General features: G+C 42.6%; 1 protein-coding gene and 1 pseudogene across 1 annotated transcript in view; one reads left to right on the top strand and one right to left on the bottom strand.

The window, feature by feature from the left end:
• Positions 1-3,535: 3,535 nt before the first annotated feature.
• Positions 3,536-5,197, bottom strand: LOC150066307 (cytoplasmic dynein 1 light intermediate chain 1 pseudogene; annotated as a pseudogene).
• Positions 5,198-20,025: 14,828 nt separating this feature from the next.
• LOC150066306 (protein O-mannosyl-transferase TMTC1-like) overlaps positions 20,026-27,332 on the top strand; it is a 33,779-nt gene continuing 26,472 nt past the window's right edge. Inside the window, 4 exon segments of the mRNA XM_090329004.1 lie at positions 20,026-20,086; positions 21,839-21,996; positions 22,516-22,637; positions 24,473-24,637. Of these exon segments, the coding sequence (XP_090185130.1) occupies positions 20,026-20,086; positions 21,839-21,996; positions 22,516-22,637; positions 24,473-24,637 (506 nt within the window).

Genomic DNA, 27,332 nt, shown 5'->3' with positions numbered 1-27,332 from the left:
AAGTGTAAATTTAATCTGTAATAAATGTTTTCAACTCTATATATTGAGTAATTGCTTGAAGACTCAAAACAAGAGCTGGGCGCTGGGGACTGACGCCTGTCACCCTAGTATCAGGAGGCTGAGCTCCAAAGACTGGTTTGAAGTCATCTTGGGCAGAAAAGTCTGTGAGACTCTTTTCTCCAATTAATGAGCCAAAAGTCAGAAGTGAAGCTGGGGCGCAAGTGGTAGAGCACTGCCTTTATCATAAAAGCTCAGAGACAATGCCTAGCCCCAGGACCACCTCCTCCAAAGAGGACTTTGCTCCCCACCCCCCCCCCCAAAATACATGACTGTGTGGAATATAGTGTTGGCTATTTAAGTATGAAAATCCTGGCTGCGTAATGTTGTTCAGTCATTATTCCTCCAAAATTGCCTAAAAGAACAGCTGTCCATGTAGCAAACTACCTTCACAGGAGTGAAGGAAACAGATGAGGCCCGTAGGCCTAAATTTACTTCTTCCCACCTGTTGGGCTCAAGGCCTCTCACACTTGAGGCCTCAAAGGCTTTGTTCCTTGAGCCACAGCCCATAGTATAACATGATGAAAAACAAAACAAAACAACACTCTGAGGAAGCAGAGGAAAGAGTTGCCTCTACCTCTCTCAGCTTGGAGCAACCCAGAGATGCCTCTGAATTGAGAAAAAGAAATAGAATTAACCAGGTGCTGGTGGTTCATGCCTGTAATCCTAGCTACTCAGGACATTGAGATCTGAAGATTGCAGTTGTAAGCCAGCCAGGGCAGGAAAAGTCTGTGAGACTCTTCTTTCCCTCTATAATCACAGCTCTACTTCCAGCTTTTGGGTAGTTAATTGGAGATAAAAAAAAAAAAAGTTTCTTGGATTTTCCTACCAGGGCTGCCTTTGAACTATGATCCTCAGATCTCAGCCTCCTCAGTTGCTAGGGTTCCATGTATGAGCCCCATACTGAGTAAGGCTGTACTTGTATACAGTAGTGATTCATTATCTGCCTTCTGTCTATGTGTTCTCCTTTACAATGGAGTCTATATGGTCTGGAAGGTAAGATGTGAAAATATTCAAATCAACCAAGGAAATAAGCACTGTGTTGTGTCTTGTATCCTCTGTGGGTATAACATACAGGGCACCACTGTAAGTTAGGACTATACTCCAGAAAATCCTGCCTGAAATCTATGTATATGCTCCTCTGCAGTCTCAATTTCCATAGGGATACATAGCAATGAGCTCGTCCCACAAAGTCATGATACATGAGCTGAATACTAAAGACATTTACCTTCTTTTCCAAATAGCTCTAGATGCATCTTAACAAGTGTTTGTTATCTGTAATCTAACCTCTACCTTAAAATATGATGAGGAGGAAGAATAAGAGGAGGAGGAGGAAGAATAGGATGCTGTTACTGTGGAGATTATATGACTATCATAATTAATTCAAAGAATTTGAGAAGCCATAGCAATTGCCAATCCCTTCTATGATATAGAAGAGAAGGGTACAGGGCCAGGAGTTTGGCCTAGTGAAAGAATGCTTGCCTAGCACGCATGAAGACCAGGGTTTGATTCCTCCACACCACATGCATAGAAAAAGCTGGAAGTGGTGCCATGGCTCAAATGGTAGAGCTCTAGCTTTATGAAAGGAAAGTCCAAGGATAGTGCTCAGGCCCTGAGTTTAAGCCCCAGGACTGGCAAAAGAAAGAAAATAAATAAGAGAAGGCTACAGGCATGCGAGCAACAATATAGAATGGGTACTAACCAGAAAAAGATCAACAGGTCAAGGACTCTATTCTTTATTCTTACTAAATCCTTGGTATTTTCAATTCTGCTTTATATAGTAGTCTGTAAGGAGATGAACTTTACTTTTCCCTGAGAAAAATTGTTAAGAACATTACATTGCCTCTGGGTTAAAAAAAAAGAAAGAAGAAACCAACTATGAAAACAAATTACGTAATGCTATTCCTGGAAGAGACAGAGAAAAAAAAATATGTACACACACACACACACACACACACACACACACACACACATATATTGTTTTTGCTTTGACTGTCCTGACTTTAACTTAAGGCCTAAGCACTGCCCTTGGGCTTTCTCAAGGGTAGAGCTTTACCACTTGATCCACAGCACCACTTCTGGCTTTTTCTTTTCTTTTTTTTTTTTGCCAGTCTTAGGGCTTGAATTCAGGGCCTGAGCACTGTCCTTGGGCTTTCCTCAAGGCTAGTGCTCTACCACTGGAACCACAACACCACTTCTGGCTTTTCTATACACGTCGTACCAAGGAATCGAAACCTAGGTCTTTGTGCATGCTAGGCAAGCACTCTACCACTAGGCAAAACTCCCAGCTCCACAAGTACATTTTTAAACACACATTTTCAGAAGAAAATGTAATGATATTATCATTTCTTGAAAGGCAGTAAAAATGTATGTATATATATGGGCTGGGAATTTGGCCTAGTGGCTAAAGTGCTTGCCTAGCATACATGAAGACCCGGGTTCGATTCCTCGGTACCACATACATAGAAAAAAGCCAGAAGTGGCTTGAGAAAGTCTAAGGACAGTGCTCAGGCCCTGAGCTCAAGCCCAGGACTGGCAAAAAAAAAAGTATGTATATATGTATGCAATGTATAAATACATATGTATGTATTATGTATATATATGTATATTTGGCACCTTATTATATTTGTGTTTCAAAGGCAGATGCCCCATTGTAAAAAAAAATTAGGGATTTCTAGTCTGTAGAGATTAGGGAATTTGTCTTACAGTTAGGGAAAAAAATCACTTAATTTCATCATTTTCCTTTTTTTTGCAGAGAATAAATACTTTATTAACTGATTACAGTTGAAAGTCACAAACAAAGAAGGAGTATGTTAAGGCAGAGCCATATATATATATATATATATATATATATATATATATATATATATATATGTGTGTGTGTGTGTATAGACAAATCCAAAGACTGTTATCTCTTTACATTTTTATAAGCTCTGCATTTTTCTTTTACAGATTTAGGCAGTGTGCTTTCTTTCCTTCGAAGTTAAAGGAATGTCTTGGCCAATAAACCTAAATCATATTTTGATGATTTCTGATTAGAGACAATGACTAGTTTGCCACACACTATCTGATAAGTTTCCTCAGTATTTCCCGATGTACATTTATGTTGGTGTGCAAAATCTGACAATTGATCACTTTTTCTTTTTCAGCAAAAGACACAATTATTTTTTAAAAATGATTTTAATAGTCTTAACTAAAACAAGTTTGGACTTCCAAGTCAGTCAAATGCCCAAACTATATATTTTCTGCCCTTCCCAAGCCCCTGTGTATGGTTTATATAACCTTTAGAATATGATCACATGGTTCTATTTTAGGTCTATAAATTCGGACATTTTCAAAATCCCAAATTATTTCCTTATGCAAAATGGCAATGCAAATAATAATTCCACATAATGCAGAATAAGATTTCTTTGTATAGCTCCTTTTACAAAAATGGATAGCCACCAAAAAAAAGAGAGACATAAACTTAATTGTCTGTAAAGCACTCCAGCTCCCTAATTCCACCTTTAAAGAAAAGGCAGAGGGAAGTTTACATTATCCCAGAAAACTGAGTACATGGCTTTATTTGGTATCTTCAAGAAGCTTCTCCTTCTGTAGGAGATGTGGGTGATGTGGGAGAAACTGGAACTGGTTTCCGTGTAATTCTGTCTAGTTCCGCGTGAACGTCTGATAAGACAGGCTTCTGACCTGACTTTTTGGCAGATGGTGGAATAGCGCTGCTTCCACCTCCAGCCCCAGGACTTCCACCACCAACACCAGGGCCCCCAGGAGAGCCAGTCTTTTTACTCAGCAGGCTATTGAAGAAGTTCGCCAGGACACCCTCACTGGTAGCTCCAGCTTTCATATTTGGATCAATTTTTTTTGAGCCAGCAAGGATAGGTGACACGCTGGCAACATTGGATGACACAGATCTGTTTGGTGTCCGAGGGGAGCCTCCAGGGACTCTTGGTGATGCGTCCACAGGCCTTCCAGCTGTAGTTGGTGGCTGCTTTGCTAAAAGAGACTGTAACTTCATAAGAAACACTTGGTCATCTACTGCCATAATTTCTTTCTCATGTACAAACTTTCGTACAGGTAGTTTAGTTATGATGTCTTCAAAATTATCTTCTACTTTCAGTGTTTGAAAATTCTCATGTAATATTCCTATTTTCTTATCATTATCCCACCCTGCTGGAATAAATACTGCATCCTTTTCCACAACAAGAGCAGGAATCTTATAGGGAAATCCATAGAGTTTTTGAACAATGTATTTATACACTAAGTCTATATTTTTGTTTTCTTTTACTGAAGTGTAAATAAGTGCTGTGCCATATTGTACACAAAACTTCCGGATGTGTGACTGGATAAAATCAAAATGTTCATCTCTGTAGTCATTTTCTTTCTCCAATATACTAATGGCATCACACTTGGTGCAAACGACTAGTACCGGAATGCCCAGGTTATGTGTAAGTGTGTCCGCACCCAGAGGTAGAACGATACTGTCATCTCTGTCTCCCTGTGCTGCAGTGTTTCTTCTCTGAGGAGAAGCTGGAAAGTCTTCTCCTGGTTCTGCGTATTCCTGAAAGTCTCTGATCAACTTTGTTCCATTTCTTTCATCTCTTCAGGAGGAATTTTCAACTTATCAACGTGCTCTCTCACAACACGTGCCCATTTCTGTAAAGAATCCAAAGCAGTCCACGGTGTTGACATATCGACGACCAGCATAACCAGAGTGTCCTTTAGAGAAATGGCATCCAGTGGACATGTAAGGAGCCCTTTGTGATACAGGTCTCCATCTAAGATCCACACATGACATCTTGTTTGATCGTCCCTACCTTCATCGTGCACATGTCAGTACAAATATTCCAATCCTCCTCCTTTCTTGTATTCTTCTATTCCCTTAATTTTTCTTATTAAGCTTGGTTTTCCAGCTCCATCTTCACCCAGCAGAAGCACGTTCTTTCCCGCTGGGAGCTTGGAGCAGGAGCACGTGCAGACCTCCCTGAGGATGCAGGACCAAAGGTTCTGCCCGTCCTCGTCGTCGCCCACTGAGGCACCGCCACTGCCCTACGCCGGCTCGTGGGTCAGGGGGCCCCCAGAGGAAGCCGAACCCCGTCCCGGTGGAGAGGAACCAATGAGCCTACCGCCCCACAGCCGCCATCTCGGTGGGAATCACACCACCCCCAGCCGGACTGAATGAGCAGGGGTGAGGCGGCCGCTGGGGGAACCCGGATATGGTCGTTCAGCTCAAGGAGTCTTCATCATTTGTCTTTTAAGTAAAAAGTTTTTCCTGAGAATTAAATTGTAGGAACAATCTGTTCTGAGTTCGGCTACAATAAGCCTCATAAATACTCAATTCTGCATGTAAATCTAGTGTTTGGTGTTTAGTTTTGTGAGTACATTTCTGTTCAAAAAAAGGAAATATTTGTGGTCAAGAAGAACTGTCTGGTTTTGCTGCTTTGACAAAGATTCTGGATACTGAATAGAGCATATCAAAGAATCATGAAATAAGGCTTGCAATTTCATAAAATAGAGGGAGAGAACTGTCAGGGAACTGGAAAAATATTCGCCTTAATATTGTTAGAATCACAGTCATGAAAGGAACCTGGGTGTTTTATTTAACTTTCTGTTAATCTCACATGGAAATCAGCTTCCACAAAAAAAATCCTGCTGTTTGTTCAATTCCCAAGTCAAAAAAAGAATTTTTGACATCTGCAAGAATTGATCAGGACAGAGCACATGTTTGAAGGACATTTGGCTTTACTATGAAAGTATTTCTTCTATGTTTTATATACATTTGTGTCCCTAAAAGGGTTCAAGGCTTCTACACCATGGCCTCTGTAATAATAAATAAAAAGTAACCTCTGGTTACTACTATTTTACCCAAATTCTCTCCGCTAAGATCTAGGTTTGTTCACTTTTGCCTTTCTCACATAAGCCACGGTAGCCATTTTATCCAATCACCAATTACTCTATGAACTCTGGCAGATTTTTTTTTTTTTGGTGGGTCATGGGGCTTGAAATTCTGGGCCTGGCCGCTGATCCTGAGCTCTTCAGTTCAAGGCTGGAGCTCTATCACTTCAGTCACCGCTCCATTTCCAATTTTCTGGTGGTTAATTGGAGATAACAGTCTCACTTTATTACCTGGGCTGGCTACTTTTTGCCCTGCTACTCTGGCAGGTTTTTTAATCCATTTTTTAGTACCAACAAGCATTTATTCATTGGATTTTCCCAGGGAAAGATAAAAAAATAAGGGTTAACATGCATTAAAAATAATTAGAACACTGAAAAGAAAGTAAGTGCTGTGATATAGCAAAATCCACCATGAAATAAATTGCTCTGGGGCCAGGGTTACTTACTTAAAGCTGAAGGGCTCTAGTCTTCAGAAAAGAGAAATAAATAGGGAGGTAAACCAGCAAACAGACACACAGTTCCCCAAACTCTCTCCCCGTAAATTCAGAATTTCATCTGGGTGCCTATGACTCACACCTGTAATCCTTGCTGCTCAGGAGGCTGAGATCTGAGGATTGCAGTTAGAAGCCACCTTGGGTAGGAAAGTCCATGAGACTTAACTCAAATTAATCACCAAAAAAACAAAAGAAGCTTGGGGATAGTGCCCAGGTCCTGAGTTTAAGCCCTAGGACCAGCAAATACATGCATACTTACGTACCTACGTACGTAAAATTATTTCTCTTAAAATGTTCATTCCTAGTAGTAAAAATGAAATTATTTTCATCTGACTCCTATCAAACATTCTTGTTTTTACACTTGTATACAAGTTCCTGAATAATTTGAAAATTCTCTTTCCTGGTCCACTGACCCCAATTTCTACATGGAAGAATCTCTGATTAATTTTCTTTACCTTAGGATTAAAGCATATGTATATTTGATCATCCAAACACATCAGTTAAAATCAGTGAGAAGTGCATCAAGAAAATGGGCTTAGCAGGCTGAGAGCAAGGGGTGGAAGGGTTTAGCTTAGTTTCTTCAGGGTTTTTGCTTAAGTCATATCAAAGTTCAAAAGATACTCCAAAGAATTAAGTGTGTGTGGACATGAGTGTGCAGGTTTTCATTGGAGGGAGATGGTGGGATGGAACTCATTATTAGGACAGATGATCTAGTCCAAAATGAGAACTAGGAAAAGGAGAGCTGAAAAAAAAAAATAGTGGTTCAAAATGATCACTTTAGGGTACCCCAAACTTTGATGCAGAACTTCTGTCCCAGATGTTTTTTCTAGGTGGCTCACTCCTTTTTTTTTTTTGGTGGCTTACACCTGTAATCCCAGCTACTCAGGAGGTTGAGATCTGAGGATCACAGTTCAAAGCCAGAAGACATGTTTGTGAGGCATTTTTTTAAATCTCTAATTAACCACCAAAAAGCCTGAAGTGGAGCTATGGCTCAAATGGTAGAGAGCCAACCTTGTGCAAAACAAAACAAAACACTATGCTTTTTCTGCCAGTTTTTTACCTTTACAATTAAACAGGGCTCCCAAATGTCAGCAAGGTAAGTATTATTAAAATCATCATCTTCATCATTGTTCTCATCATTTTTCCAGCTGCAGTGGCTCAAGCCTATAATCTTAGCTGTTTGGGAGAAGGAGAACACTGATATTCATGGTTCAAAGCCAGCCTGGGCATACAGGTGAGTCTCCATGCACACCAATAGCTGGATGTGATGGCACAGGCCTGTCACCCCAAGTTCTCAGGGTGACATGGTTATGCAGTGGCGTGCACAGGAAAGTATACATAGGAATATTACAGTTCAGGTCAGATTAGGTTTAATCTGAGACTTAACCACAAAAGGAACCAACTAACTCTCAAACTAACTCTAGCTGCTTGAGTGGCTATGCTTGTATTTAGTGTACATAGCAAGTAGGAACCATCATTTTTTCTTGTATTATCTATAGTAATTCAATAATTTTATCTGTATGTCTGTGTGTGCTTGCCAGTCTTTGAGCTCAGGACTTAGGCTCTGTCCCTGAGCTTCTTTGACTCAAGGCCAGTGCACTAACAATTGAGCTGCAGCTCTGCTTGTGGCTTTTTGGGTTCTTACTTAGAGAGAAGAATCTCACAGACTTTCTTGCTGAGGCTAGCTTTGAACCATGATCGTCATTAGCCTCCTGAGTAGCTGGGATTACAGGTGCGAGTCACCTGCACCAGGCACAAATGGTAGAGTGCTAGATTTGAGCAAAAACTGCTCAGATATGGGTTCAAGGCCAGGCCTTGAGTTAATACAAACCTAAGACCTGCAGCAACAATGACAACAGCAGCTGCAGCACAACAACACAAAGTCAGGTATAAATTCTAAACATGTAATAAGCAGAAAAAGAAAACAGAAAGATGATTTAAAAAACAAAAAAATGGCAAAGAGTCCAGCCTGGTGGCTCAAACCTATAATCCCAGGGTTAGGGAAGAAGAGAAAGAAAAAGGAAGAGAAGGAGGAGGAGGAAGAGGAGGAAAAGAAGAGAAGAACTGTTCACATAGACAGCATATATACTAAATTGGAATGCTATAGAGAGGCCCAGGACAGCATCATATATGAATTTGGCAGGCATTCCACACTTTTGTTTATAATTGTGAGAGGATTCTGAAGTAGGAAAAGAAGATATTAGGGGCTGAAGAATACAAAAATATATTGCATCTTTGAAAGAAGGTAACAAAACAACTCATTGTGTAACCGTAACCCTTCTATACATTACCACAATAAAAATTTCTTTAAAAACTCATTGAGGGGGGAGGGAAACGGGTACCAAGACATGTGAAAGGGTATCAATGTATGTGAATTAATGCACCTTCTATCTGGCAAATATCATGTAACCCTTTTACTAATTACAATAAAAAAACTCATTGAAACTTACTGAAAAACTGTAGTGAGGAAATTCAGAGGTAATGAGGGAACAATCTTATCAAAATATTTCCATTGCACCAGATCAAGCTGCCATTCCAGTTCCCTTTGAAAGTACTTACTAATGATTATACTTAAAGCATTTTAGAATAAGCAAAGGAAGCTGAGAGTTTGGCCTAGAGGTAGACTGCTTGCCTAGCATGCATGAAGACTGGGGTTCGATTCCTCAGTACCACATACATAGAAAAAAGCCAGAAGTGGAAGAGCTCTATCCTTGAGAAAGTCCAAGGACAGTGCTCAGGCCCAGGATTGGCAAAAAAAAAGAAAAAAGAAAAAAAGAAAAAGCATAGGGAACCAATTAATTTTAATCTGTGTTTTGATTGTGAGTGTGTGTGTGTATGTGTGTAGTACTTGTAGGGCTTGAACTCAGAGCCTGGCATTTTCTTTAAGTTGTTTTGCTCATAGCTGGCCCTCTGTCCCTTAGCCACAACTCAGTTTGACTGTTTAAATTTTTTTAAATAAATATTGAATCTACTGAGTTTTCAGTATTTTCCAAGGCTACCTTTCTTTTGGGGGTGATGGGGAGGGCAGCCCTAGAGTTGAACTCTGGGTCTAGGAGCTGTTTCCGAGCTTCTTTTGCTCAAGCCACAGTACCACTTCCATTTTTCTGGTGGTTATTTGGTGATAAGAGTCTCACAGATTTTTCAGGCTGGCTTCGAACTGCATTACTCAGATCTCTGCCTCCTGAGAAGATAGGGTTACAGGTGGGACCACTAGCGCTCAGTTCCATGGCTCCTTTGTTAATGCCCGGTTGTCACCTGGGCACATGGAAGCCAACACCCATCCACAGCACATCTGCCTCATTACAAATTTTTCATTGCAACTTATTTCAATTAAAGACAAAAAATAACTCAAATGGGGGGAAGAAGCCCCAGGACTGCCATAATAAAAAGAAAAAAGAAAAAAAGAAAGAAAAGAAAAGCAAAAAGAACAAAGAAATAATGATCATTGGATGATCTGGGATGAGGAGATTTTTAGATTAATGCACTACTTTGCTGAGAATTTAGGATGGAGTCAATCTAAGTTTATCCAATAGATATAAATTTGGGGGCTCATAGGAAAGACCTGGGACTCCAGAAAACACAACAACACTCTCCCTGAAGAAGATGTCTTTGGAAATTACAAGTATGTTTGATTACTTGCCATAAAATACTCTGCAGGTGTGATTAGGAATACTCTGCGTGACTTGGGGTGGGGGAAGGGTGTGACATCATCACGGGGTCCTCAAGAATGAAAAGCCTCTTCTCTCAACTATGGAAAGAGGGCAATGTGACTGTACAAACATGGCCAGGAAGATGTAACACGGATGGTGTGTGTGTACGACACCAATCTTGGGGTTTGAACTCTGGGACTGGGCGCTTTCCCTGAGCTTTTTTGCTCCAGTGCTCTACCATTTGAGCCACAGCTCAACTTCTTGTTTTATTGGTATTTAACTGGAGATATGAGTCTCATGATGAGCTTTCTTACCCTAGCTAGCTTTGAACCATGATCCTTAGAATATAACCTCCTGAACAGCTAGGATTACAGATATATAACATGGATAGTTCTGAAGAGAGGAACAGAGAGGCGGATGGAGACAAAGAACAGAAGCAGACTCCAGAGGCTACAAAAATACGAGGAGATACATTCTCTCCCCAAAGCTCCAGGCATCAGGAACACGTCACCCGTTTCTGACACTTCCATTCTGGCTCTGGAGGACAGAGTCCCATGCACATTTCTGGGCCCAAATCATGGTATCAGAGCCAAGATGAAAGTGTCAGGAAGGGGCTTCGGGTTTGTGATTTCTGACAAAGAGAACAAAGGAGTCCAATTAGAGAATCCACTTACAAGAACTGAGCCCAAACAAACATATTTGTTGTGTTTTAAGTTAAAATATGAAAATGTCCACATGTTTATTTGGTATTACATCTTATTTTACTGATTTCAATGAACCGACAGCAATGTCTCTCAAGCACGATGTGCAAAAAGAATGATAAGTGGGTGTGCAGGTATTTCTATCCCATGCTTGTTTATATTGCTTCAGGGGTGGTGTCATAAGATCATATTAAAATTCTATCTTGGGGCTAGGAGTGTGGTCTAGTGGTAGGGTGCTTGCCTAGAATGCACAAAGCCCTGGGTTCAATTCCTTGATATTACATACACAGAAAAAAAACCTAAAGTGGTGCAATGGCTCAAGTGGCAGAGCACTAGCCTTGAGAAAAGTCAAGGACAAGGCCCAGGCCCTGAGTTCATGCCCCAGGCTAGGCAAAAAAGAGAAGAGGAAAGGAAAAAAAATCTATCTTTAGGACTTTTTTTAAAAAAATACACTTAAAAACACATTTTAAAAAATGTCATACGCTATGACATTTGACATGAGACTCTCCAGATTCATTCATCCAAAGGAAAGGTAGAGGTGGGACTCAGGGATAGAGCCCAGCTTAGCAAGCATGAAGCTTTGTCCCCGAGGACAAACCCAGTACAATACTGGGAAGTGGCGTGCAATCAAAATTTCCTCATGAAAAAAACCCCAAAACAAGGCCAGAACCCAAGAAATGTAGAGTGTTGGTTTATGAACACTCTGATTTTCACCTAATCTGTCTTTGCCCCAGTTCATCAGAGCCACTGGCATTGTGTTTTGGCACAGGAAGTCTCACGGGGAGAGATGGTTGTTTAGATCAACAGAGAAGAGCCATGTTATATATAGACGCCTCTTGTCTCAGAGGGGTTTCACTTCTTGACTCATTTCCTCCTTTAAAACCTTGCATCCTATGCTTGGTACGTTCATGCCAGCAGGGCCGGGGAAGGGGAATCCTATGGACAGCCTGAGCCAGGCGCATTTGACTTAGAGCAGCGCTGCTGTGACCCAGAACAAAATCAGTTTTCTAACAGAGCCTTCCACTCCTCTGTTGAAATATGACTTGTGCTCCTGTGGTACTGTGGCTGTTGGGCCAAAATTAGGATCCCAGCTCCATGTCTGTTCCGTAAGCAAGGTGGGAATGCCAGGCTCACGCCTGTCATCTGAACTGCTCAGGAGACTGACATCAGAGGCTCACAGTACACAGCCAGGCAAGGGTAGAGAAGTCCATGAGCCTTTTATTTCCAGTTAACACAAAAAGAGCCAGACGGGGGATGTGGCTCAAGTGGTGGAGCCACCAGCATTGAGCAGGACACCATGCAAGAGCTTGAGGTCCTGAGTTCAAACCCAGTATCAGCACCAAGAAGAAGGAAGAAAGTGGAGGAGGAGGTATTAACGTGGGAGCAAATAAGTGAGCAACTGTTTGGAACAGTAATTCTGTGTGATCTCTACATGGATTTAACCCACTCACCCTGGGCTGCCTGCCAGCCCACTTGACCTTGACTTACACCCACTCCACCTTCCCTTCTCACCTTGATGGAACCTTTGGCTGGCAAAAGACTGGGGCTTTGAACTGACATCTTGCCTCCCCCCCTTTTCCCATCTGTGACCCTCCGCACACGCCATCTGTCATGTCTCATGATTAGTGACTTTTGCAGCAGCCCCCACTAGACAACTCTAGTACTCCCAAGGACCCACTGGAAATACCTGACTGTATACAAGGAGTGAGTCCATAGCTCTGGCTGGAGCTCCAGTTCCGCTGTTTTGCCCCCCTGAAAGCCTATACAGGTGTTGAGCCCCTGTCTTTCCTCCATGGCTTTTGAAGCTGATGCTGTGGTCTTCCAGAACTTGAGCTGCGAGAGTGGCAGTAAGGGACTGTGGGGATAGGGGGTAAACTCAGACACAGCTGGGCTGACGGGTCCACTCCAGGGCCCCCAAGAGGTCCTGTCTTTACAAGGTCTCAGCATACTCTTTCTCTTATCCTTCAGGGATTGGGGAAACCATTCTTCCATTCATTCATTCATTTTTGGTTTGAACGCAGAGCCTGGACACTGTCCCTTAGTTTTTCACTCAAGGCTGGTGCTCTACCACTTGAGCCACAACTCCACTCTTTGCTTTTTTGCTGGTTAATTGACGATAAGAGACTCACAGACTTTCCTGCTCAGGTTGCCTTCAAACTATGATCCTCAGATCTCAGCCTCACGAGTATCTAGGATTACAGGTGTGAGCCACAGGGCATACCTAGTCTCTCATTTTTAAGGCCACTGCAACTTTAAAAGTGTAAAAGATCACATAGAAACAGTCAAAACAAATGCTATTGTGAGTGAGTTTTTTGGACTTGAGATAGAGGGGAAAGCCCTTTGCCAATTGAATGAATTTTTGGTTTTCTTTTTTCTTTTCTTATTTTAATTTTTGGCATTAGTCCTGGGGCTGGGAGCTATCCTTAAGCTTTCCTGCTCAAGGCTAGCACTCTTTCAACTAGAGTCACAGCTCCATGTCTGGCTTCTTGCTGATTAATTGGAGTCAAAAGTCTCAACAAATTTTCCTGCCCAGGCTGCACTTGAACCATGGATCTCAGCCTCCTGAGTAGCTAGGATTACAGATATAAGCCACTGGAGGCCAGCTTGAATTATTATTTTTTATGGTGGGTTTTTATTAACAGAATCTATTGGAATATCCTTTAGTGCTTATTTTAGTTCTAGGAACCCCATGCTGTGAGCCTAAGTTGTACCACTGCACTTATTGTCCTTTGTGGCAAGGTGGGTTCTCGGGGGGTGTGTTGTTGGTTTCTGGAGGTGTTTGCTGTGAGAGGACATGATTTTATTTCTCTCTGATTCTGCGTGCCTTTTTCACTCAGCTGCTGTGTGCCCAGGCAGTCCTGTCCTGAAGGACAAAGACTCTGAAAGCAGCCAGAGTGAGAAGCAGGGTTACCACGGAGCACACACAGTGCCGGACTGTGGCCAGGGACTGCGCTGTGCCAGTACCAGATGCTTAGGGTGCAGATGTGCATCAGGCACATGCATGGGTGGGTATTATGACACCTGATGTGTTGCCAGGGGGTTGTTGCAGAGATGATGATCTTGGCATCTCCAACAAAGAATTTTGTACACACACACACACACACACACACACACACAAACACACATACACAGAGGTGCTAGGAGAATGGGAGGCGTTCATGGGTATGATAGTGGCTGGTCTTAGGGAGATGGGGTTGTGACTTGGATAGATGGTTGTGAAGGGATCTGTGCATGTTCTAGTTGCCATCCCACAGCATTCAGTAAGCTTGAGCCTTAAGTAGAAATTTGTTAGGCAGAGAGAGGTCAGGGTGAGGACTCAAAGGTTTACTGGCCTGGAATTCCTTCCCAGAAGAAGCTCTAAGCATAACTGACCACTAATTACGCACAGCAGGAGCAGCTGTGGGAGGACTAGGGGTGCTTTTCAGGACATGACTCTAGAGGGAGGGGATTGGTTTCAGAGTTCTCTCTCTATCTAAGCTGCCTCCATTCCAGCCTGGAGCCTTCGGTGCCCCGGCCCGCGGGGTTCAGTCAACTGAGACTCGAGAGGGAACCGTACCTAAATGAGTGGGACAGACAAACACAAAGAACGAGACCAAGACAGTGTTCTGATCAAGGTCTGTTTATTGAAAGTCAGAGGGGTTTATATAGGGCTCTAAAGCAGGGGCTAGGTTCAGTAGAAAAAATTTTCCTCAGCATGAGTCTGTGGGAACAGGACATAGGCAATTTGGTCACTAAGATAACGGATCTGTGAGAAAGATAGTAGGTCTGTGAGAAAGATAGCAGGTCTGTGAGAAAGATAGCAGTCCAGATGTTTCTTAACACAGATCAAAGCAACTTAAAGCATTCCTAAGCCTATCATATTAAAGTCCTAGGCAACAAGTTAAGAGACCCAGAGGCAGTCTCCAACAAATCCCCCTTTTTGTTTTTATAAATGAACGCATATGGCAACATTGGTAATGATAGGCATTAATCTGAGAGGGGAGACAGAGGCACTGATCCTTCATGCACTTTGGAGGTGGAACAAGTGTTGGTTGGCAGTCATGTCCCTTATTTAAAGCCTTGGATGTCGTTTTGAGAAGGAGGGGGTTGTCAGGGGAAATGGTCCCGTACTCACAAGGCCACGTCCCATGATGATGCGACACCAACCCCTATGCTATCGTGCGTATCTCTCAAGGGGTCCCACATGCTAGCTTTACTAGCCCCTTTGCACTAGCAGTGCACCTCTTAAGCAGATGCCTTCACCCAGAGGGTGTGCGCCATGTGGGACTAAGGCGCAGTCTCCATAGGAGAGCCATATGGCACATCCAGGTCTTCGAGAGCCAATTGATGATAATGGATTTGTATGGGTTTTGCCATCAGGGTATCTACCTGCTGCTTAATAAATGAAACAAGCCTATTAACAATACATGGTCCAATCATAGCAATTAGTAATAAAGCCAGCAAGGGTCCTAGCAGGGGCAAGAGATAAGGTAAGAGTCCATTGAATCCGCTCCAGAGGGGGTTATCAGCCAGCTCTTTTCGCCTTCTTTCCAAATCTTCCTGAAGGTTTTTGATTTTGTCCCGGACGATGCCAGACTTGTTTGCATAGAAGCAACATCGTTCCTGTAAAACCAAACAGATACCTCCCTTTTCTGCAGTCAACAAATCTAACCCTTTCCTGTTCTGAAGTACTACCTCTGCCAAGGAATCTAGCTGGTCCTGTAAATCTCGGACAGTACTAGATAATGCTTGTACATCTCCAATTCCCATCACCAAGAGGTTTTCCAGTCCTCTCAGGAAACAGATGTGCGGTGGTGGTGGAATCAGGCAGGGCAGAATATGTGGCAGCAGCTTCATCTCTCAGGAACTCCAATGGAATGTCACACCTCCTGCTGGATTGCCTGCAAATTTCTGCACAAACTGGTTAAAGAAGCTTAACCTAAGGCCTGACTTTGGTGAATTCTCCCAATGATTCCCTGGTCCCTTTATCTAAAGGGGATTGATGGCCGGAGATTCAGCTTCTGTAACTTCTTCAAGCTGACTCAGGGGCGTTGTCTCTGTACTTGACCAGGGACCTTAAAAGGTTTAGCCTATTTTACCAAGGGGTTGCCAGGATTAGCTATCAGGAGCAATGATTTGCTCTGAACTAGAGATCATATTCAACATTTAACAACTGCACAAACCTTCTTTGGCTACAATAGTTTAGCTTACTTAGCATCCATTTGCAAAGGCATCTTCTTGATTGTCTGGAGAACTTAATCCCTGCGACTCTAACTATGCTTCAGTTGCCAGATCTAAACAGATAGTAGGGACACAAGCCTCAGATCCACAAACTTTCCTGAATTTGTGGCTGGTGTCAAACCAAACTTCACTTAGAACTACCACTATCACAGATGATTGACAAGCCCCTGCCCAGTTATGAAAGGCACGGGCATTAGTAAGGCATGCTTACAAACTATTCTATGACCTCCCGACTCTGATTAATATTGAATAGCTAAGCACAAGTGACTCTAGGATCTGACACCATTTCTGCCATCCAAGCAGCGGCTTACTGCATTATTGCTTTTTGTCCCAGTGGTGTCTCTCCACACAGGGAAGAACATCAAATTGGCACTTCACTCTGTTGGTTGCTGGACTTGAACTCAGGGCCTGGGTGCTTCCCTCAACTCTCCAGCTCAAGGCCAGCACTTTGCCACTTTGAGCTCCAAAGCAACTCTGCCTCAGCATTCTGCTGGCAGATTAGACACCACAGTCTCACAGGGACCTTGCTTTGTCCGGGCTGGCTCAAAACTGTGGCTTTCAGATCAAATGAGTCCTACAAAAGTCCATGTTACCTCAATTAAAGCAACAAGGTGGTCAACTCAGAAATAGTCTAAGCATGCTCTTACCTGGCACCTGGTAAGAGCCAAAATTACATCTGAATAAGGATTGCTGTCCTTCTCCATGGGCCAGCTGGAAATTGCTATAAGGAGACTTTATAAGAGCTAGCTAAATAGCAATTAAGCAATCATTTTGGTGGTCCTAATTTTCCTTTTTTCTCTTTCTTGAAACAAACATTTAGGACAACTTCACTTTCAAACTTTGTTCAGAAACCCATTTCTAATGTTCTTTAAAACTTTTACAGATATTTGCTTAAACATTTAACACTTTAGTCTTTATTTGCATTTGAAAAACCTTCAAGGGCTCAAGGAACTTCCTTTTGTCTCCAGGCCCCCTAGGGCTCAAGGCACTCCCCTTGCCTTAGAAGAGGCTTTTTGGTTTTCTTGCAGTTTAGATTACTGCCCAGAACTCCTTCAACAGTTTAAACTCAAATAACACTTTTTCCCTAATGCAAGAACTACGGACATCAGTGCACCAAAAGTCTTAAGTCTGGACTTAGTTTCCTTCCCTTTTTTTTTTTTTTTTTTAAATACACCCAATTGCATGGAGATAAACCTTTAAACATTCCTTTAAAATACTAATCATATTATCCACGTTTTACCATCAGATTTCTAGTGTCAGTCTGCAAGGAAAAAAGATGAAGATGATCCTAAGTTTTCCGTCCTCTCTCCTGGCATTTGATTACCTAAACAGTTTTAAAAGACAGGCAAAGTTTCTGACATTGATAAACAATTTACAGTTAAATCTCTAATACATGTCTCCAAGCTTTAACTTAAGGAAATAAATTTCAAAGTCCTTAATTTTTCTGAGCTAAACAGGATACAATGTTTACAATGCAAACAGCTCTATGCATTACAATATCAAATTTTTAAAATGCAGATTTTAGGATCTTTAGAAAAATACTTTTTACCAGTTTCTCTTTAAAACAATGCACCTTTGAGACATAGGAAATATTTAAACCTAATACTTTTCCTGAAGTTTAAACTTAAATTTACCCAATTGCTTTTATGTTTCAAGTATAAATTTATCCATTTTTACATAGCATGCTGACAATTTAACCTTGAACATATTCATTCACACTCATTCACACACACATTCATACTCAAAGATCTTAAAGCGCGCAAAATTAATATCAGGCGTACATTTTCCAGAAGTTTAGTGACAAGAGATTTTTTGCTAATCTTATTCTTGTGGGTAACAAACAAGTTTTAAAACAAAGGTTTTTAATGAAGTGACTAGCTGAAATTTATTTTTTCAGAGCTAGTTCCTGATATTAGACATATTACCATAATACCTTTTACAGATGAAAGTTGGGTGGGAGTCTTAAAAACTTAGGAGAACTAAGACTGAAGTTTGTGTCCTGCCACCAACTGTCTCCAGACTGTCACTTCAGCAGGTTGTAGGAAAAAGGAAGCTAGATGAAGCCAGCAGCTGCTTTGTCTGGCCTCTGCTCACCTGAACTGCAGCCGATTGGGAGGGGCCATACTAGGCCCGAGTGGGGCCAAAACTTTTACTTCCCAGAAACATTCAAATAGATAACAAGGATGTGCTTGAGTACACGCAGAAAAACCATAAGGATCCATATTTAGAACTGGTACCAATTTTAAAGACAAAACTGGACAAGGAAAAATATGTAACACGAACAAGACAGAAAAGCAGAGACTTTTAAGTAACTCCTAAACTTTTGATGGCATGCCTGGCCTTAAACTACTGGAGTGACGGAAAGAGATTTCCATTCCCTGGTAGCTGGCAGACAGTGGCCATCCTAACCTACCTACAAAGGGCTCTGAAACAAAATCGGACATTGACATATAACAAGAAAATTGGACTTAATCAGATACACTTAACACAACAACATGTGCTCAGATGAATGTTTTCACCAAACAGCTGTTTTTACATTTAGACATGTCTTGCTGGTGGGACTCTCAGGCATGCCCTGTTATCGACAAGAAACTCAGAAGGGGGATCAAGGCGTCCCTTGACCACCCAGGCCTTAGAGACCTTGCTGCGTCCAGCCTTCTTTTCTCTCTGTTTTAGGACCACAGTGCACTTTCTTAAAAACAAAACAAAACAAAACACAGACATACAGGGGGTCGGCCGATTTCTACTTACCTCCAGCGGCCTTTGCTTTTCACCTGGGCATCTTTTACAAAAAAGGTTGTTAAAGGAAAACCACTGTTTCTAGAAAAAAGCAATCTTTTATCTCAATAGCATAAATATACAAATTATTAGGAATTGGTGAAAGACTTGGGAGCCCTGGTTGGGTGGTTCCTATGAGCATATTTACTGCGGGGAGATCATGAAGAAACCTGTATTTGAAACTTGTATTTGCCTGATCCTTATTAATTTTAGTAGCCCCAATTGTTTTTCCGGCCAATAGGCCACTGCTCCCCATGCGATTATGCTGTGGCCCCTAGAATTTGGGGAGCAGTTCTATGCCATTTTTTTTTTCATAACTAATGCAGTCATCATAGAATGTCACAACATCCGTATCTTGTCTCTCCCTAGAGATTATAGGGCAGGTTCTCTTTAAGAGCAGCGGCTGAATGGCTCTGGCCAGAACAGGGGGCATGCCAATTGCTAAGATGCTGCTAGGCCAGCCACACCCAGGAGCTGGGCCTGCAGCAGTTTCTAGGCCAGAGGCCTTTGCTTTTCTTTTCCAAGCCCTTGGCTGGGAAGAATTCCTTGACTAAGCATTTGCTGTGTTACAATCTCATTTGGCCCGCACATAAAAGGCTTCATTTGAGAGAGAATAGCCCTCCCCCATAAGTTAACTGGGATATTTGGAACTACATAGGGCTGAACTGTGCCTTTACTTCCTTCCCGATCCTCCCATGTTAAAATTTTTGAGCTCTGGAGAGGGTTGGAAAACTGGCCGATTCCTTTTAAATGTGTTAATGAGGGGGTAAGTGGCCAAGTGACTGGCCATTGATTTTGAGCAATAATGGTGGCATCAGCTCCTGTATCCAAAAGTAATAGGTGTCTAGAAGGGGTAATGGCCTGGACCCAATAGGCATCGGGGAAGCCAAAATTAGAGGATTCTCTAGATTTTGAGAAGCTTGGGTAATTAGTATTTAGGGGTAATAAAGCCAATTGAGCGATTTTCTGTCCCGGATAGAGACAGGGCCGTCCTGTGCAAAGGCCATGATTTTTATTTCCCCTGTGTAATCATTATCAATTATGCCAGGTGAAATATTATGTTCCTGAATAACTGAGTTGCCTCTTACTAAAATAAGGCCAAATACATTTGGCGGCAGGGGCCCAAATACTCCGGTGGATAGGAGCTGGGTTCCTGCATCAGGAGTTAATATTGTATGGGTGGAGGAACAGAGGTCAAGTCCTTCACTCCCTGCGCTCCCTGGGGTGGCACGTATGAGGGATGAGACACTGCAGGGGCCACCTGCTGTGGGGAACAAATCCGACTGCCCCAGAAGTTTGCTGACTGGGGCCCTGAGGCTGGCTCCTCCTGTAGTTTCCCGCCAGCCCAGAAGTTAAAGGTTTTCCTTGAATATCTGTCTGCCCTTTTTACACCGTGGACAAAAGGGCAGAATTTGTCCCTGCTGTGGGGAGTTCCCCGGAGCTGAGTTAGTAGTTTGGGGCTGTGGGCACTCCCCAGCAAAGTGTCTGGCCTGGCCTGAAGGCAGTTAAAACACAGGTGCATTTTTCTGGGTGTAACTCTTTGAGTTGCTTGGTAGGCAGCGTTAGCATATTCAAAGGCCAGATGTCTAATAAACTCACTCTCAGTTTCATCCCTACCAGAAATACGTTCAGCGGCTTCAGTAAGCCTCCCCACAAATTCACTATAGGGCTCTTGTGGTCCCTAACGAATCTTGGCAATGGAGGAAAAAATGGAGCCAGGGGAAGGTATTGCTTTCCAGGCCTGCAGTGTGGCAAGCTGGGCCTGTGCTAACAACTCAGGGGAAAACCTGGCTTGCCGTTCATTAGTGTTAGAGGGAGCCTGTCCTAATAATTTTTTAAGCGTCCACTTGGCCTTTTCTGGTTTAAGGACATTGCTCCTTCCTTGCTCTCGACATCTTTCTGTATAATCAGCTTTCCAGGAAAGATATTGACCTCGGCTAAGAACTGCCTTTGCCAGAGTTTCCCAATCATAGATAGTGAGGTATTATGAGCACAAGGTTTCCAACAGAGACAGAGTAAAAGGGGCAGTCGGCCCATAGGAGGAAACAGCATTCTTTAGTTCTTTAATTTGTTTAAATTTGAAAGGCTGCTAATTATTTTGGGCTCTGAGGATTAACCGGGGGCCTCTTTCTCCCTCTTCTTCTGACTCCTCCTCACTGTAATTATTGGAATGCTCTATTTGATCTCCTTGAGGGGAGTCATTTCCTGACTCCCCTTCACTCCAGGATTTCTGCCTCCTTGTTTTGGTTGTCACTGCCCTGGGCTAATTTTAATCTGAGAGGGAGTGACTGGAAAGACAAGTAAGGGAGGGGCCTGCTGTTTTACCTGAGGCTTGTGTGGATTCTTTAAGGGTCTAACTTTTAACTGGGAGATGTCCAAATCAAGCTGACACAAGGCCTGCAAAAAGTTAGCCTGCTGTAAGCTTGCGGGGGGGGGGGGGGGGGGGGAGGAGGGGTCAGAGTCTCCTCGCAGAATATCATTGAGGGGCAAAAAGATATTATTAGGCAATTTTAAATAAGGCCTGAGCCATTGAATATCTAAGGGTATGGAGGCAGTCAACACTACTTTGACTTTATCAGGAGCTATTTGCAGGCCAAGGTTAAGAAAGGCCTTAGAAAGTAGATCTGGCCTGTCTTGAGCTGCCAACAAAATATTATCAGGGTGTAGGGGAATTGTAAAAAAGCAATCTTTAAGATCAATGATCATTTTATCTACATAAAAACAATTCCTTGTCAAACACATTTGGTAAAGGCTATTTACAGTGTACGTGGCCAAGCATGCACTCGTTATAGTTTCAAGCAGAAAATGTTCCTTATTTGACCACATTTGCAATAATTACATGAAAATTCTTATAAAAACATGAATCTTCTTAATCATTTAAACAGTCCCCTACTCTTTGCCATTTAACTTCATTAATCGTTCCTTCTTTGAGGAACCAAGGACATAATTCTTTGAAAAATGCCTTTGAATCTTTCTTTTTAACCCAAGTTCCTTGTGTTTTGAATGAAGCCTTTAAGCCTTGAACAAACAACTCTTGCTTACTAAGTTTCTGTCCCAATTCGTCGAATTTCTCCTACCTTGGCAGCGGACGCAGGCGGGTACGCCTTGTCCTCTGAATTTGGAGTGGCTTGGACTGCGCAGTCCTTCTTTGGTGGCGACGGCTTTAGGCAGGGTCCCGTGCCTCGAGCCCCTCGTTGGGCGCCAGTCTGCCCCGGCCCGCGGGGTTCAGTCAACTGAGACTCGAGAGGGAACCGTACCTAAATGAGTGGGACAGACAAACACAAAGAACGAGACCAAGACAGTGTTCTGATCAAGGTCTGTTTATTGAAAGTCAGAGGGGTTTATATAGGGCTCTAAAGCAGGGGCTAGGTTCAGTAGAAAAAATTTTCCTCAGCATGAGTCTGTGGGAACAGGACATAGGCAATTTGGTCACTAAGATAACGGATCTGTGAGAAAGATAGTAGGTCTGTGAGAAAGATAGCAGGTCTGTGAGAAAGATAGCAGTCCAGATGTTTCTTAACACAGATCAAAGCAACTTAAAGCATTCCTAAGCCTATCATATTAAAGTCCTAGGCAACAAGTTAAGAGACCCAGAGGCAGTCTCCAAAACTTCGGTGCTCAACTCAGTCCTCATCCAAATGTGTGTCACTCGTCATTCTTCCTGGGCCCTACATGTGACTGTGGAACTAAACAAGTCCCCTTGTCCTCCCTTCTGTGTTTCAGAGGCTGGAGCATAAGGAGGTGCTGGTGGGCCTGCTCTTCCTGGCATTCCTGTTCCTTCCAGCCAGCAACCTCTTCTTCAGGGTGGGGTTTGTGGTGGCTGAGAGAGTCCTGTACATGCCCAGGTAATTGTCCTACTTCTGTCCCCAACTTGGGCAGCTGCAGAGACAGTCTACTGTGTATAATGATGCCTGAAGTTTGGGGGAGGGGAGAATTTAGCTTCAAGTGATTTCAACAACAGCTTTGTGCAAATATATATTGTTTAAAGATTTTATTAACACTGATTTTTATATCATATTTCAAATGTCATGTTTAACAAACAAGCATTCAAGAAGGGAATCTATATGCAACCACTAGCACATAGATTGTAGAACATAATTAAAATTAAGCAGAAGGTTTGTATGTCATAGATTCATATTAATCTATATAATAAAACATTATGCCTATAGAGTATACATCCCATCATAGATTTTATGTCTATGTAGTTATGTTTATATCTCCAAGACCATGGCCATAATCTTGGGTTCCCAAATATTGAGTTATTGCTCTTGTACTGTTTGGATCTAATATCCACATATCAAGGAGACCATGCGCCTTTTGTTCCTTTGGTCTTGACTTATCTCACTCAACATGATTCACTCTAGTTTCATCCACTTCCTAGTGAATGCCATTATTTTATCTCATCTGTTGCCTACATAGAATTGAAAAAAAAAATATATATATATATATCTCCTGTAGTGCAGCATCTGGTTTGACTATTGTGAACATGGCTAAGCAGGTGTCCTTATCATAGCAAATTTTTTTTGCCAGTCTTAGGCCTTGAACTCAGGGCCTGGGCACTGTCCTTGGGCTTTCTCAAGGCTAGAGCTCTACCACTTGAGCCTCAGCACCATCTCTGGCTTTTTTCTATGTATGTGGTACTGAAGAATCAAACCCGGGTCTTTGTGCATGCTAGGCAAGCCCTCCACCACTAGGCCTAACTCCTGGCCCACAAATATAATTTTTATGTGCCAGTACTGGTGCTAGCCCTCCACCACTTGAGCCATCGCTCCACTTCAGGCTTTGCTTTTTGCTGGTCAATTGGAAATAAGAATCTCATGGACTTTCCTGCTTGGGCTGGCTTTGAACTTTGATCCACAGAGTACAGCCTTCTAAGTAGCTAGGATTACAAATGTGAGCCATTTGTGCCTGGCCAAATATATTACGTAAAACCATAAGAATTTTTTTCAGCTGGGTGCAGTGGCTCACACTTGTAATCCTAGCTACTCAGGAGGCTGAGATCTGAGGATCAAGGTTCAAAGGCAGCCCACGCACAAAAGACCTTGAGACTCTTGTCTCCAATTAATCACTAGAAAACAGGAAGTGGGGCTGTGGCTCAAGGGTAGGGCAGTAGCCATGAGCTGAAGAGCTCAGGGACAGTGCCCAGGCCCAGCGTTCAAGCACTATGACCCACAAAAAAAAAAAAAGAGAGAGAGAGAGAATTTCTTCATAAAGATCTTCCCCTCTGAGGTTTTTTTTCTGTTTTAAACCTCAAAAACATTCATTCATGTGGAGGAAACTGATTTTCAAAGAAGCCTTGTACTAGTGACTTACACTTGTAATCAATCCTAGCTACTCAGGAGGCTGATATGTGAGGTTCATAGTTCAAAGCCAGCCCAAGCAGACAAACCTAAGAGCCTCTAATCTTCAGTTAACCTCTCAAAATCCAGAAGTAGAGATGTGGCTCAAGTAGCAGAGTACCAGCAGTGAGTGAAAAGCCAAGCAAGAACACCAGACCCTGGGTTCAAGCCCCAGTACCAGTACAAAATCAGTCACTATGAAAAACTAACTGGCAAGTATGTTAATGTGGCACTGAAAGCTCACCTAAGACAAGAGAATGGCCTTTGGTAGCTATGTAGTTATGCCAAGCTAGGGAATCCAGAGCACACTTAGTAACTTTGCACCTGGGCTTATTTTTCAGAATGGGATACTGCATCCTGTTTGTCCATGGACTGAGCAAGCTCTATACATGGCTGAATCGGTGTGGAGCCACTTTGTCTGTGTCCACAGTGCTGCTACTGCTTCTCTTCTCTTGGAAAACTGTGAAACAGAATGAAATCTGGCTGTCCAGAGAGTCCCTATTCAGGTATGAATAGATGGGCAGATGGTTACCAAGCTGGATGCTGAGGGCTCACATCTGTCATCCTCCCTACTCAGAAGCCCAAGGATTGAGGTTCAAAGCCATTTGAGCAGGCAAGTCTAGGAGACTTGTATCTCCAGTTAGCCAAGAAAAAGCTAGAAGTAAAGCTATTGCTCACGTGGTAGAGGGCAAACCTTGAGGGCAAAAGCTCAGAGAAGTATCCAGGCCTTGAGTGTAAGCCCCAGGACTGCCACCAAAAATAAATACATATAAGAGATTTCAAACCATGGGTAATAGTTTTGATCCATAAAATTGCATTTACTCCTGGGTATCAGTGGCTCACACCTGTAATCCTGGCTACTCAGGAGGCTGAGTCTGAGGTTCTTGATTCAAAGTCAGGAAAATACATGAGACTTATTGCCAATAAAGAGTACTAAAAACCCAGAAGCTGAGCTGTTACTCAACTGATGGAGTGCTAGTCTTGAGCAAAAGAGTCTAAAGGGCAGTGCCCAGGCCCTGAATTCAAGCCCTAGGACTGGGTCAAAACCTAGAATAAGTTTTAACTTTAGTTGTTGCTTTTTTTTTCTCCCCCCGATTTGTGTTTTTTGAGTATGTTTGTATGTACTGATATTGAGGCTTGAACTCCAGACCACTCTTCCTTGCTTTTTCACTGAAGGCTGGTGCTCTACCATTTGAGCCACAGTTCCAATCCCAGCTTTTTTTGTTGTTGTTAATTTGAGATAAGAGAATCTTAGGCCAGTTCTTGCCTGGGCTGGCTGGCTTTGAACTGTGATCCTTATATCTCAGCCTTCTGAGTAGTTAGAATTGTGTGTGAGCCACCAGGGCTTGGCTAATTTTAGATTTCCAAAATGATAGTCTAAATGAATGTATGAAAATAAGACTCCTGGGAAAGCTTTGTGTCTGTGAATTCAGGTGGAAACAGCCTGCTGATGAGCCAGGCTGTGAAGTCAGCCATAAACAAAATGAAACCAATAAGCCTAATGTCATTGTTTAGTAAAGTGAGTGGCAAAGGCAAGAACCCAGCAAGGAGGAAGAGAAATACAATGCATCTGTATAGAATATTCCAGTGTGTTAAGCAGTGATCAGTTCTAATTGCCTTATTTTGAACACTAGTTTTGAATGAGAAAATGAAAGATTTTTCATCTCCCAGGGTGTGAGTATGTTAGGTATAACCATGTCACGTAAGTGGGGTGTTGGCTCAGACTATGAGTTCCTGGATGCCTGTTTCATATGAGGCCCCAAGCTCATACTTGAATATGTTTTAGATAACCATTTAATAATAGCATCTGAGAATTTCTCTAAGTATTTCTAGCAGAGGTAGTGGTGAAGAGGGTTACATAATAATGCGTTGTTACTCTGTTTTATTTAGTGGCATTTAAAGCTTCTTACTTACAAATAGGACATATGGCAAGAAAAAAAAATGATGGATCATAGATGTTCTTTTTGTGTGTGTGTGGTAGTCCTGGGGCTCAAAGTCAGGGCTTGGGTGCTATCCCTGAGCTTGCTTTGCTCAGGGCTAGTACTCTACCACTTGAGCCAAACCTCCACTTCTGGCTTTTTAGTGTTTAATTGGAAATAAGAGTCTCATGGACTTTCCTGTCCTAGGTATCTTTGAACCTCATTTCTCAGACCCCAGCTAGGATTACAGGCATGAACACTGGCCATGCTGGTGATGTAGCTGACACCAGTCATGAAAACATAAAAACAAAGGCACACTGATGGCCTCTGGAAGCTTAGCAATGCCATGAGGTTCTTCATTGAGTATCTGAAGACAGACCTTTGATTAGTGAGAAGAGAGTGTTGGCCAGGCCCCAGCACTTCCAGCAAGACCTTGTCTCACATGACACACCGCCCCTGACTGTGTTTGTAGATCCAGCTCAGCTGCCCTTCCTAGCTCTGCCTTACACACGTGGCAGAGTTTGAGCTGAACTTTCAAGGTTTGACCCTAAATCTGGCCTAAAACCTCCAAAACAGAAACTTTATTTACCCAGCTACCACTGCCTGGGTAAGAACATTCTTATTAAAACTAGTGTAAGAGCAGGGTGGTCACACCTACAATCCTAGCTACTCAGGAGGCTGAGATCTTAGGATCGCAGTCCAGACTACAAAGTTGTGAGACTCCTATCTCCAGTGAACTCATCAGAAAAAGCTGGCCATGACACTGTGGCTCAAGTGGTAGAGCATTAACCTTGAGTCTTGAATCAAAGCTCAGGGACAGTGCCCAGCCTCCAGAGTTCAAGCCACAAGACTGGCCAAAAAAACCTGTTCCTAGAGTAGGGCCATCTATGTATGTAATATAAAAACCCTGTGCCCACACAACGTTCAAAATTAGGAGCTTGAACCTGGGTCTCACTCTTTTCCACTCAAGAGTGGTGCTCTACAGCTTGAGACACACTTCCACTTCCAGGACTAATTGTGAATAAGTCTCCTACTCAGGCTGGCTTCACCCTTGATCCTTAGACCTCAGCCTCCTGAGTAGCTATGACTGCAGGCAGGAGCCACCAGAACGTGGCTTCAGAGTGACTATTTTCTTTCTGGTTTCTCTCCAGTCTTCTTTGAAGAAGAGTTGTAGAGGAGAAGCATGAAATGCATATGTTAAAGTACTGAATTAAAGGGTGATTTTTACCAGGTGCTGGTGGCTTACTTCTGTAATCCTAGCTACTCTGGAGGCTGAGGTCCG

Source organism: Megascapheus bottae, chromosome 2 (assembly GCF_031878675.1).
Source record: "Megascapheus bottae isolate mThoBot1 chromosome 2, mThoBot2.hap1, whole genome shotgun sequence".
Taxonomy (NCBI): domain Eukaryota; kingdom Metazoa; phylum Chordata; class Mammalia; order Rodentia; family Geomyidae; genus Megascapheus; species Megascapheus bottae.
The sequence above is the reverse complement of the archived record's forward strand: the minus strand, read 5'-3'. Positions and strand labels throughout refer to the sequence as shown.